General features: G+C 41.3%; 1 protein-coding gene across 1 annotated transcript in view; it reads left to right on the forward strand.

Moving 5' to 3' along the window:
* Nucleotides 1–208: 208 nt before the first annotated feature.
* The window catches only part of LOC120056875 (PDZ and LIM domain protein 4-like), a 38,384-nt gene continuing 24,745 nt past the window's right edge, over nucleotides 209–13,847 (forward strand). The window contains exons 1-2 of the mRNA XM_039005133.1: nucleotides 209–469; nucleotides 12,843–12,994. Of these exons, the coding sequence (XP_038861061.1) occupies nucleotides 377–469; nucleotides 12,843–12,994 (245 nt within the window). The 5' untranslated portion in view covers nucleotides 209–376. The remainder of the gene's footprint in view (nucleotides 470–12,842; nucleotides 12,995–13,847) is intronic.

Here is a 13,847-nt window from a genome sequence, read left to right on the forward strand (position 1 = left end):
CTGGGAACTGAAGTCTAATGTCCCATCTATCCCAATTTTGTACTTTTTTCTTTAGTTAAAAAACTACAATATGTACTTCTAATCTAGATGGTCTGGCAATCTAAACCAATAAAGAGTGGACCGTTTCCATGGAACCGCGTTTCGTTGCACCCTCCCATTCATATTAAACTCTGTGCGAGGCGGGCAGTCAGGCGGCTTCACACAACAACTCCCCATCACACGTCAGAGGCGGTTTTATTATTTAAAGTTGAATCAAGTGGAGAAGAAAGTTTTTGCGACAGAGACAGTGTTGCCTAGCAGCTCATAGGTGGTGAACCTAGTTGTTTTGCACAGTTTATCGCACAGTTCCTACGGATATAATTTTTCTAAATCAACTATGCCCCAGACCGTGACACTGAAGGGACCCTCACCTTGGGGTTTTCGACTGGTCGGTGGAAGGGACTTTAGTACACCGTTAACTATTTCGAGGGTATGTAGCCTAAATGTGTTCCCATTTATTTAATTTCATGTCAAAATACGATTGCTGCGTTGGGTCTGATTTTCATGTAATTTGTCACCACCCCTTATTGTGAATTGAGTTTGTATTAAGACAACGAATGCCAAAATGATACACGAACGAGGCTGACACATTTCACCGATCGACTGTCCCGTCTCAATCCTTCTAAAACCACAGATTTATTTGACCATATTTACATCCAAGTGTTTACGTGATTGTGTTGTCAGCATATTCTCAGAGGCTCGCAGTGTCCCGCTTCCTATAGTTCAAGTCAGACGGTGAAAACTATCCTCCCGCTCGTGCGTGGAAGTTTATTCAAGTGTGGCACTCACCACATTGTGCCGTTGTAGGGCTGCTGTTTATTACCCCGAACACCCACACATTCTGTATCTATTAGGTGTTCACTTTCCATGTAGTATACAATTTAACTGTTAAGGTCTTCTCGCATGGTAAAGTAGCCAACTGTTGAATGAAGTGTAGCGTGTTACCATGCGGTCATTGTGAAATGCGACGGTTGTTGTTAATCTGCTCTGCCAACATAGAGAATGGGCGCGTTCGAGTGGATCACTTTTATTGTCATCGCCGTTCTAAGTGTTGCATTATAGTTGTGTGCGACTACGTCGACTGCATGAACTTCACAAAAATCATGTGATCCAAAGGTCATGCAATTTTGATCAAGTCGCTGCAGTTGCTTCTCACCAACTGCATCATGCAGCCATCACCTGCAGTGTGGGAGGCACTGTTTGTCAACCAGTCATTATGTTTTTTTTGTATGACCCACGCGAACCGTGGCCAAATACGTGCTGAAACAGGAACCAACTTTGTTCTAAAACTACAGGGGATACAAATGAAAAGCGATAGACTTCTCTAACCAATTAATTGTACACACGTTATGTTTCCAGTTTGAGTGTTTGATATGGGCGTATAGGAAAGTTTATTTCGACATTGATACAAAAACTTTTAGAAACAAAAGCCGCTATGTCAACCTGAACTCAGGAGTAGACGTAACATAGCAAATGTAAACTGAAAACAGTCCAATTAGTTTTGTATGTATTAATTATGGATGTTCATCCACTACGTATATGTTACAAATTATAATTTGTATGATATGTTGCAAATTGAAAGAATTCCAATTTAAAGTTACCTAGATGGCTAATGTTCGGGGAAGGGTTATCTAACATGCAAAGTAGCGAAAAAGTAGTAAGTATTTGTTAAAATGCTAAAAAGTCAGTGATTGAATCTAAACATGCAATTTTTGGGTTGCTAGACATTTCACATTTTTGCCTTAAGTAACCTGTCTTATGCAACCATGCCTAACATGTTACGTCTGAGAGCAGGCTAGCTATGTTGATTCCATGTTGATCTGAGCCTTGCTATTAGAAACTCCCTACAGTGTCCAACTTTCGGCTGTCACAGATAGTTCCCCCGATTTCACTTGCATACTTTGGTCTACAGTCGGCATCGTTAGGCTTACTGCTTGAATACACCCAACGATAGAAGACTCTAAGGCCCAAAAGCTTATTTTAGCATGGGCAGTGCCCAATGACTGGACAAAGCCATCGATCACGTGACACCATTCATTCCTATGTGAAGACTATTGTGAATTGAAGCCATATGAAGTGGGTTAAGATCGCATCTCATGGACCCATAAAATGCTAATTTTGAGCTACACCTGGATGTGACGTTGCAGGCTAGCTCAGTGCTGCCCCCTCATTAACTCAAGTTGAAGGCCGACCGGGGTACTGCAGACTGCCATTAGCAGTTTGGGGCGGCAGGTAGCCTAGTGGTTAGAGCATTGGACCAGTAACCGAAAGATTGCTAGATCGAATCCCTGAGTTGACAAGGTAAAAATCTGTCATTCTGCCTCTGAACAAGGCAGTTAACCCACTGTTCCTAGGCCGTCATTGTAAATAAGAATTTGTTCTTAACTGACTTGCCTAGTTAACTTCTTATGGCTGCAGGGGCAGTATTGAGTAGCTTGGATGAAAGGTGCCCAGAATAAACGGCCTGCTCCTCAGTCCCAGTTACTAATATATGCATATTATTATTAGTATTGGATAGAAAACACTCTGAAGTTTCTAAAAACTGTTTGAATTATGTCTGTGTATAACAGAACTCATATGGCAGGCAAAAACCTGAGAAAAAATCCAAACAGGAAGTGAGAATTCTGAGGCTGGTCGATGTTAAACTCATCGCCTATTCAATTCCCTGTAATATATGGATTTGTTTACACTTCCTACGCCTTCTACTAGATGTCAACAGTCGGTAGAACGTTGAATGAAGTTTATACTGTGTTGTGGGGCCGGATGAGAGGGGAATGAGTCAGTGGTCTGGCAGATTGCCAGTTCCTGGTCACGCGCATTCCTCATGATATCGCCTTGCATTCCATAACTTCTACAGACACGAAGGAATGCTCCGGTTGGAACGTTATTGGATATATATGATAACAACATCCTGAAGATTGATTCTCTACTTAGTTTGACCAGTTTATTCGACTTGTAATATAACTTTTTGAAGTTTTCGTCCGACGTTTGCCTGCATCTGCGCGAGCGTTTGGACACGTGTACTACACATGCTAGCAAAAGTAGCTACTTGGAAATAATGGACATTATCGAACAGTTCGAACTTCTGCCTAGTTAACTATCCCGGGTGGCGCAGTGGTCTAGGGCACTGCCTCGCAGTGCTAGCTGCGCCACCAGAGTCTCTGGGTTCGCGCCCAGGCTGGGCTGGGTTCGCGCCCAGGCTCTGTCGCAGCCGGCCGCAACCGGGAGGTCCGTGGGGCGACGCACAATTGGCATAGCGTCGTCCGGGTTAGGGAGGGTTTGGCTGGTAGGGATATCCTTGTCTCAGTATGTAAAATGTAATAAAGTGTATGCACTCTACTGTAAGTCGCTCTGGATAAGAGCGTCTGCTAAATGACTTAAATGTAAATGTAAAACATTGATTTATTGTTGAACTAGGATTCCTGGGAGTGCATTCTGATGAAGATCATCAAAGGTAAGGGAATATTTATGATGTAATTTCGTATTTCTGTTGACTCCAACATGGCGAAGAAATGTTGTTAAATCTGAGCGCCGTCTCAGATTATTGCACGGTGTGCTTTTTACGTAAAGTTTTTTTGAAATCTGACACAGCGGTTGCATTAAGAACAAGTGTATCTTTAATTCTATGTAGAACATGTATCTTTCATCAAAGTTTATGATTAGTATTTCTGTTATTTGACATGGCTCTCTGCAATTTCTCTGGATATTTTGGAGGCATTTCTGAACATGGCGCCAATGTAAACCGAGATTTGTGGATATAAATATGCACATTATCGAACAAAACATAAATGTATTGTGTAACATGATGTCATATGAGTGTCATCTGATGAAGATCATCAAAGGTTAGTGATTCATTTTATCTCTTTCTGCTTTTTGTGACTACTATCTTAAGCTGGGAAAATGGCTGTGCTTATTGTGGTTTGGTGTGACCTAACAATCGTTTGTAGTGCTTTCGCTGAAAAGCATATTTGAAATCGGACACTTTGATGGGATTAACAAGATTACCTTTAAAATGGTATAAGACACATGTATGTCTGAGGAATTTTAATTATGAGATTTCTGTTTTTGGAATTTGGCTTCCTGCACTTTCACTGGCTGTTGTCATATCATCCCGGTAACGGGATTGCAGCCATAAGAAGTTAACCTCTCTTGGACACGTGAGACGGTAGCGTCCCACCTCTTCAACAGCCAGTGAAACTCTCGGCGCCAAATTCAAATACAGAAATACACATTATAAAAATTCAGGAAACAAAACATATTTTACATAGGTTTAAAGATGAACTTCTTGTGAATCCAACCACGGTGTCAGATTTAAAAAATGCTTTACGGCGAAAGCATACCTTACGATTATTTGAGAACATAGCCCACTAGACAAATCATTACAAACAGTAGCCAGCCAAGGTGAACAGTTACACATGTCAGAAATGGAGATAAAATTAATCCCTTACCTTTGATGATCTTCATATGGTTGCACTCAGCAGACATTCATTTACTCAATAAATGTTCCTTTTGTTCGATAAAGTCTCTTTATATCCAAAAACCTCTTTTTGTTCGCATTTTCTTCAGTAATCCACAGGCTCAAACACAGTCAAAACAGGAAGACAAAAAAAATCAAAATTGTATCCGTAAAGTTCATAGAAACATGTCAAACGATGTTTAAATTCAATCCTCAGGTTGTTTTTAGCCTAAATAATCGATAATATTTCAACCGGACAATAACGTCGTCAATTTAAAAGGTAAACAAGAAAGGCACTCTCGGTCTCGCGCATGAAAAAGCTCTGACGCTTTAGAGTCCACTCATTCCGACTAATCTTACTTCATTTTTCCGACTACAAGCCTGAAACAATTTCTAAAGACTGACATCTAGTGGAAGGCATATAAACTGCAATTTGAGTCCTAAGTCAATGGATACTGTAATGGCATTGAATAGAAAACTACAAAATCAACAACAAAAAACTTCCTGTTTGGATTTTTCTCAGGTTTTCGCCTGCCAAATCAGTTCTGTTATACTCACAGACATTATTTTAACAGTTTTGGAAACTGTAGAGTGTTTTCTATCCAAATCTACCAATTATATTCACATATCTTCTGGGCCCGAGAAGCAGGCAGTTTAATTTGGGCATGCATTTCATCCAAAATTCCGAATGCTGCCCCCTACCCTAGTGAAGTTAATAAATATATATATATACAAATTAATTAGCAACTAAATTATTCTCAACTTCTGCTTTTTTTATTTTAAATATTTATTTACACGAAGATTGAGCATTTGACCTGTTTTCTGAAAACAATGCCTGCAGTACCGTGGTCGGCCTTGAACTTCCGTGGCAGTCGTTCTCCCCTGTTGAGGACTTTAACCATTTTGAAGTAGTCAACTTGGTGGGAATTCCTATGGGTTGAAGAATTATTGTTATTATTACTATCTAGGTTGTCAGGAGGGATCAGCAAATGAATTGTATTTGTGAGTAAACATTTCTCAACTGCAGGTGGCAGTAAAACGCCAAGCTTGGCTTTATACCTGTTCAAACAATGCACTCCAGGTGGCAGTATGCACCCTTTGTAACTCATAGAAGTAGAAGAAAATTGACTACTTCAAAATTGAGATGGCTTCAATGACGCCGCCTGTGCGCTCAGACGCCATAATGAGATTGATACAATGACGAGGCCTCTATCATTCTGTCTGCCAAGAAGACCCAAACAAACTTGCTACAATGTTGCCATATGATGCGGGGCAGAGTGTCTATTGGCCCACATGATATACTATTAACCACACAGTAGCTTACTATGGTTGTCACATATTATCCATATAATAGGCTATAATCATGTATAATATCAATATAATATATAAAAGCTCAAACAATCTTGCTTTACCGCAAAATATGGGTAAAGGGTCGATTTCTAAGGTTCTGAATGAGTCGGGGGCCCAGCAGTGGATTCGGCAGTAGCCAATGGTTGGTCTCAGTCAAGGGTAAACTGTGGTGGGCTCCTGGAGTGGGCCGGGTGTTGACATTTGTTTTTCTTCAGAGATTGTGGCACTGCTGAGGGATTCCAGCTGTTGTCTCAGCTGTAAGATTCCAGACCCTTTAACTACCACTCCAACCAAGGATGTAATTTTTTGATTTTGATTCATGAGAGAAGACTGACTCCAGGTCAGCTGAAGGTACCCTCTTTCATGTTCCAGGCCATTGACATAATCACTTGGCCTAGTTGTTTTTTTTAAAGGCCTGAAGAGCTTTGCGTTTACAGTACCTTTACTTTGTTCAGTGTAAGGACTGATCATCTGATATCATGACTGTGGTTTTCATTGTACCAAGAAGTCATTAGACTTTCTCAAATCTTCGTTAGGCCGGTTAGATCAATACCATACCCAAACTGCATTGTTGGCACTATAACAAGGCTATGATTCAAGCTTTGTCAGATTTTGGCCGATGTCACTGGTTGTGTGCCTCCCAAATGGTAGAAACTAGTGCACTATATGGGAAATGGGGTGCCGTATGTGATGTTAATCACAGGTTAGAGTGAGATCCAATGGGGCTTAAAAGAGCATCAGACCCAGTCCATAACACCAAGTCAAAGTGTCGTATGTAGTCAACTCCAACTTTTTTTTAAACTTATAATGGTGGGAAAGGAATCCAGCTGGGCTCATCCAGGGCGACGGTTCTGAAGCCTGGTCCCGGAGACCCAAAGGGGTGCATATTTTAGTTTTGGCCCTAGCACTACGCATTGGATTCACACCAACTCATCAGGCTTTGATTTGAATCTGGTGTTTTAGTGCTAGGGAAAAACATTTGCACCCCTTTGGGTCCCCAGGTCCAGGCTTGAGAATCACTGAACCAGGGGGCTAGTTATATGCTACGGTAGATCTATTGTTGTTCAATTCTGCTGATATAGTATTCCCGGCTTGCTATTAATCACATTCACTGCATTCCTGCTATACTGCCCCATGAGTGTACGTACTACACCATATGCAGTACTGATGTAGCAAGGTTACAATGAGGAATCCACATGGGGACATTTGGACAACCCAACCCCCACATGGTTCAAGCTCAGCGTAACCATTTAGGAAAAAGCAGAGTAGACATGCCTAACCGGCGAGATACTTCAGTGTTTTTCCATCCAAGTGCTCAGCGGCACTCTATTTTACACAGAGGGAAGATTCCCCTGCGCATATCTGAGTTCATGATCTAGAACACCTGCATTCTGAGACAGTGAAAGTTCTGGGTCCCAGTACACAGTCCTGATAGCAGCAGCTGGTTTGTAGCTAAAGGTGCTAATTTTCTGAGGTTGGGGAATTGGGCTGGAGTTGATAAATGTGATGTCCATAGGACTCGTGCATCTAAATTGCCAGTCAGGGTACCCAGCCAGGTCACTGATGTAATTCCCAAAGCACTTTGAAGGGATGTGTGGGATAAAACCTTGTTAAATCAATGTCAATTCAACTCTCATGCACGATATGACGCAAGTGGCCAGCCAATGGTGCCAATTGACAAGCATTTTTCCTCTGAGACAGTAGTTCACTGCTCCATGTAATGTAAATTTAATACAAAAATGTGTGTTTATTAAGGATTATTCACAAGTTTCCTTTTCTGAGAATGGATGATTCCCAGCTAATACAGAACTTTCCCGTAACGTTCCCTAAAGGTTATATTTTGGTTATTTTACATAACTTCCCCTACAACTTTCTTGGAAACATTTGTTCGCTAGGTAGGCTATACAGTTGTTGTGGACCTACACACTGATGCCAAGGTCAGATCCAGTTCATAAGGTCTATACATATCAAGCCTTTACAAACCTTGTGTATTTTCTCTACTGACTGTGACTGAGGTCGCTGACTTTTACTCTTTATCAGAGATGTATTGTCTCTGAGTGGATCAAGCTTAGAGTCTTCTGTACTTGACTCGCAATGTCGAAGTTTCCTTCTTTCAAGTGTAAAGCGAGGTTTACTTCACCGACATTTGAACTCTGTTATATTTTCCTTTCCTCTGAATTTCTAAGTTATTTTTAAGAGAAGGATGTATCTACCAGGCAGTAAATATTTTTTTTTCCTTCTCCTGGTTCTTCCTAAATTTGATTTACAGGCCTTTCTTGTTCCCTTGCTGTTTTATGATTGTTTTCCCTAACACCATAGTGCTGAACACATTAGCTGTGTTTGAATACCCATACTAACATACTGTATACTACATACTTAATGAGTATATACTATGTCATTTTAGTATACTGTAAACTAACAGTATCCTTTCAGTTGAGTGTACTAGCTCTTTGCCTGTCTACTGGAAGTTGAATTTGTTGCTATGCAACCTCTTGCTAGCTAGGTAGCATAACAAATTACTAGTTTGGGTGTGTTAAATTCAGTCTGGAGTGCCAGAGTGTGCTCAAATTCAGAGTGTTGTCAGATTGTCCGTTTGTAAATTACGCTTTTTGCTTTTGGAGCGCACCTTGGGCGCTCGGGCCGAGGAGTAGGGTTGATTTTGAGCGTTCTGACCTTTTAACATCAGCCAAGCACCCAAGCTAATGTTGGCTGGCTTGCTAGCTTCTTCCAGATACAAATGAGACCACTCTGACCATTTTACTCACCCTAGCAGAGCTGGTTATCCAGAACGTTGGTGACTGTGCTGCTGGCAACAATTTAATTATGCTTTTTTGCCTACGTTTACTGACACCGGCCATATTCAATGGGTGTTGCGCGCTCATGATTTCATTATTCTGCGCTCAGAGTGCTCTGAAATCGGATTAGATAGCTGGAGTGAATTTACAAAAGCACCCGAATGTCCATTGAGAACGCACAACGACTTTACCATTTAGCTACGCTAAGAATGACGGGAATAATCAAGTCAATAAATGTTGGGTAGTTAGTAGAGGTCGACCGATTTTAATCAGCATGGCTGATTTTCAAGTTGTCATAACAATCAGTAATAGTCATTTCTGGATGCCGATTATGGCCGATTACATTGCGTTCCACGAGGAAACGGCGTGGCAAGCTGACCACCTGTTACGCGAGTGCAGCAAGGAGCCAAGGTAAGTTGCTAGCTAGCATTAAACTTATCTTATAAAAAAAAGGCTGCCTACCACCACGTTTAAGTTACCGGGCAAAGAACTTAAACGGTAGCTTTTTTACATGGTGCATATTGCACTTTTACTTTCTTCTTCAACACTGTTTTTTTGCATTATTAAACCAAATTGAGCATGTTTCATTATTTATTTGAGAGTAAATAGATTTTATTTATATATTATATTAAGTTAAAATAAGTGTTCATTGTTCATTCAGTATTGTTGTAATTATTTCAAATATCAGACGATTTAATCGGTATCGGCTTTTTTTGGTCCTCCAATAATATGTATCGGCGTGGAAAATCATAATCGGTCGACCTCTAGTAGTTAGTTAGCCTATAGTTAATATACTGGCAAGTTTGATGTATAAGTAACGTTAGGCAACTAATGTTAGGTAGCTAGCTAACAACATACCGGTACATACTGCTGTAATGATATGCAGTTCGTAAGGACAGCGTAGCTAACAAATTGTCAGCCAACATAATGTGTAAGGTAACTTATTTGTCATAATTAAAGCAATGAATTTATCTGCTCTCATTGTACTTCAGCTGCATATTTTCTGCCATTTTCTTCAAATCTGAAAACGATGTATAAAGCAACGCCTATTTCCTGAAGAATTGCCTTATGGGCTCTAAAGTACGGAAATAGTGGCCTCTGTGTGTATACTTCATATTTTGGCGAATTTAGTACGACATCCGGAAACTTTTGGGATACAAACTATATCCATACTATGACCAGTAAGTGTACTATTTACTCCATTCACGTCACAAATAGTATGGTTAGTATGAGTATTCGAACCCCGCTATTGTCTCTGTGCCCCTAAGCGTTCTGTCTCTGTGCTGCATACCTAAGAAGAGCCATGTGGCTTACAGCCAAATTAGATTTACTTACTTTTTGTCTGACAATATTTTCCTGCAGCCATTTCCAGCACTTGAGGCATTCAACATGGTTTCAATTACCGTCATACAAATGACAAATTCATTTATACAATTCTAGCACATACTCAGTAAAGAGTCACAAATAAAATAATGGATATTGGTCAATGGACTGCACTGCAAGGAGTGGACTTATTTGCAATGAACAGACATTTAGCTACACCGATTGGAATCAGAGCGTTACTCAATGACTGACGCCATGGTCATGTACGCAGCATGGTAAGCTACAACCCCCTTGGCTGTATTGAAGTTCAGGAGCTCTCTCCCTGGCTTTGCCATCTCATTAGAGAGCTAATGTATTTACTCATAAGCTGTTCCATTGTTTATGGCATTGGCTCATTTCAACTCCTTTGTAAGAGTGCGACAATCAAACGGCATTAGGAATTTTGTAAAGTAGCAAGTAATGCTTTTCCATAAGCGTCTCCATCAACAAGCAAGCAAACATAGTTGTTTGTCTGGTTGCCAGCATCATTCCTGTGTTTCACCATGTGAGCCTTTCTGTTGCCTTGCCTAGCGGTCAGTCAGGCCCACAGGGCAAAACTGTTGAGATAAAAGCTGCTGTACTGTGGCACACAATGATGACACTAAACCATACTTTGACCCTGCCTTATTTCACACCTCACCAAGCACTGTTGATCCTGCTGTTTCCAAGCAAACACTTACTGTACGTTGGGGGACTAGCTCAGTCTTTGGCAGGCCCCATGGCCTTTGTGACATTAAAATGTAATATGCTAACCGTTATCTGACTGAATGTGTTACTGATTAACTGTGTCTCATTGTGTGAAGGGACCACATTCTAGAGTGACTCAATGTTTTTAGATTGCTCAAGGAATGCACTGAATATGCATGCAATCGATTTTCATAAAATATGCCTAAGAAGGGATCTGGAGTCTGAACCTTTCACCAAACACCCTTCATACATTTAAACAGGGACTGCTTGTTTTACTAATAGCATCGGCATAGTGTGTATCGTTGGGAGTTTGTGTAAATGCATCCGAGCGTGTGTTCTGGATAAAGGCCTGTTGTGGAGGCTTGGTGTGAGAGCATGAGTGAATCTCCTATGGGTGGCCATTCATGCCCTGACCCTGGTCTTTGTCCCTCTACAATAACAACACAACCTCCTGCACCGTGACACAGCCACATCGTTCACAATACACCTCTGTTTTCTCAGGCGCAGTCAGACCCCATGGCAGTGACCCCTAAGTTTACTGGAACTGGGACTGCCTGTGACCGAGAGGGGAGTCAGAGGCTGTAAATTAGGCATTCCACACTGAAACTCTTGTCTCGGCTATTAGTTTTTCCATGGGCCATGAATTTATATGCTTTTCCTCTCAAAGCACTGCTCAGTGTGCTGGCCTGCTCTCCTGCTGCGGAACTCCTCCTGCTCACTTTTTCTCCATAGATATTGTGAAGTGCTATAGATCAGAGTTTCCCAAGAACATTAACATTGTTCTTAAATTATTAAACTGTCGGCTGCCATTTTATTTATAATGGGCTGTGTCAAAATATTATTTTAACACAATTATGTTCCAACCATTGGTCCCAATGATAATCTATTCTATTGTAACTTGCAGACAGCATTCAGAGTAATATGCCATATTGAGATCAAGTTGCGATTGCTCTTTTATGGAGTGAGAGCTGTGCAAGCGCTTAAAGAAATTGATTACAGAATAGTGACACTTCTGACATTTAACAAACATCTTCACTCTGCTTGAAGTATGGATTGGTTAGGGTTCGGTCCAACAAAGTTTTCATGTCACAGGAGGTAAAATATTCCATTCATCCATGTGTGTCATAGAGAAAGGATGTTGATGGCCACCCCTCTTGTATACTGAGTATATCATGTACAATTGTAATTGAACATATATTTTTTTGTACTTATATTTGTGGTGTGGTTTTCATATCAGCCCTTTTTTGTTCTTCCAACCTCACCTACACAGTTTTTAATCTGTTTTCTTTCACTACTTTTCTTTTGGTGCAAACAAAAAAACAGCCCCTTCCTATGGCTGGTCTAGTTATATGGGGGGACGGACTGTTGTGATGCTTGGTTTCATTTGACCTCTGTCTGCCAAATCAAGATGTCCGGTAATGGAGGCATGGAAAAAGAAGGGCGATGGAGGGGGGGTAATTATGGAAAATTGCTGTTATGTAAACAAGTGTCTGAAGGGGAAACGTACTCGGAGGAAGTAGGTGAAACCTCCTTCTCCCTCCTCTGGGGCCCAGACAAATGTCCACAGGGGCTTAATATATCTTGAGTGAGGACCATAGAGAGGAACCTGCACTGTATTTCAGTGTTAGACAGGTCTCGTTAGAGGGCCGTTGTTCGGATGGACAGCACTCATTGGCTGGGTGCATCTATAAAATAAAAAAAACGATATCCTATATAGTGCACCACTTTTGACCAGAGCCTTATGAGTCCTAGTAGTACATCATATTGGGTATTGTTGATATCCTGTAGATTTGGGTGATATGATTTTATTTAGGTAGTGAGGCACATTTTGTCTTCTGTTGAATTTCATTGTTTTAGAACCTGCTTGTCATATAATAATGGTGGCTATCAATGCCTTGACACTCATTTCACAATTTGACAACGTTAAATTGATTGCAGAGTTCAAATTACCAAGCCTTAATAACGATTTTAGTGGCTGCCTACTCATTTTGCTGTGTCACTCGCTGCTGCTGCTCGCGTTAGGACATGTAAACCTATAGTCCTAGGGTAGGTAGCATTACAGCCTGAAGAGACTGTCAGTATTATTGCATTTTGGCTGGGTGTGGCACTTCCACCCTAATATATTATTTTGTGTATCTTTGTTTGGTGGTTAGGTAACACCGGACAGTAAGGCGGCACAGGGGGACCTGTGTCCTGGGGACACCATCCTGGCCATCAATGGCGACAGCACAGAGACCATGACACACATGGAGGCCCAGAACAGGATCAAGGCCTGCATGGGGGAGCTCACACTGGCCGTCAGCAGGTAAGTCTACATGGTACTGTTTGAGTCCCACATGGCACCCTACCACCTACATAGCTCTGGTCAAAAGTGGTGCACTATATAGGGAATAGGGTGCTATTTGGGGGTGCACCCTTCAGATGCTATACTGACCTCAAAATTATTGTCTCCTAAAGTTGTTTTTAGAGAGGAAACCAGACAGCATTGACAAGAGGTCTGATTGGAATGAATGACACAATGCATTAAATTGAATTGTCCGACGCAGCCATGTAGTGTTCTTTTCAGTCACATGGAAGCCAGCCAGTGATCAGTTCTCTACCCCCACAGAGCACTCTTGCATCACATTCATTAGGCATACACATTGTGGCACAGCATTGCCTCTGAAATGGACCGTTGGATTGATATGGTTTATTCAGCCCATCATGATGGGTGAAACGGCTCTTTCCACTGCTTACACCGATGCATAATTCTTAGGTCAGCAACATTTGCGACGAGTTATTTGGTGTTGGGGAGAACAGGAGCTACATGTTGTAATGCAATATAGTTCTCTAATTCTCTAATCCAAAGAGAATGGTCAGGCTAAACAGTCATTTGGAACAGAGAACTCAGAAATGGGGACAAAGCAGTGGAAGATTAATTTTTTTCCCCCAGCTTTCCAATGGAGGGTTTGAAATTCCCAGATGAGAAGAGTAGCTGGCTACTGCGGTTTGGGATAACAACAGATCCAGGTTGAAAATGTCCTGAGTAGTAAAGTGAAGAGTAGGCACAGAATTGTACTACACTTCAGACTTTGCACATGCAATGGAAATGGAAAGGAGAATCAGCCTAAATTCCACATCCATGGGTAACCTGATCCATCAGATGAGCAGGAGTCATG

Source organism: Salvelinus namaycush, chromosome 12 (assembly GCF_016432855.1).
Source record: "Salvelinus namaycush isolate Seneca chromosome 12, SaNama_1.0, whole genome shotgun sequence".
Lineage (NCBI taxonomy): Eukaryota > Metazoa > Chordata > Actinopteri > Salmoniformes > Salmonidae > Salvelinus > Salvelinus namaycush.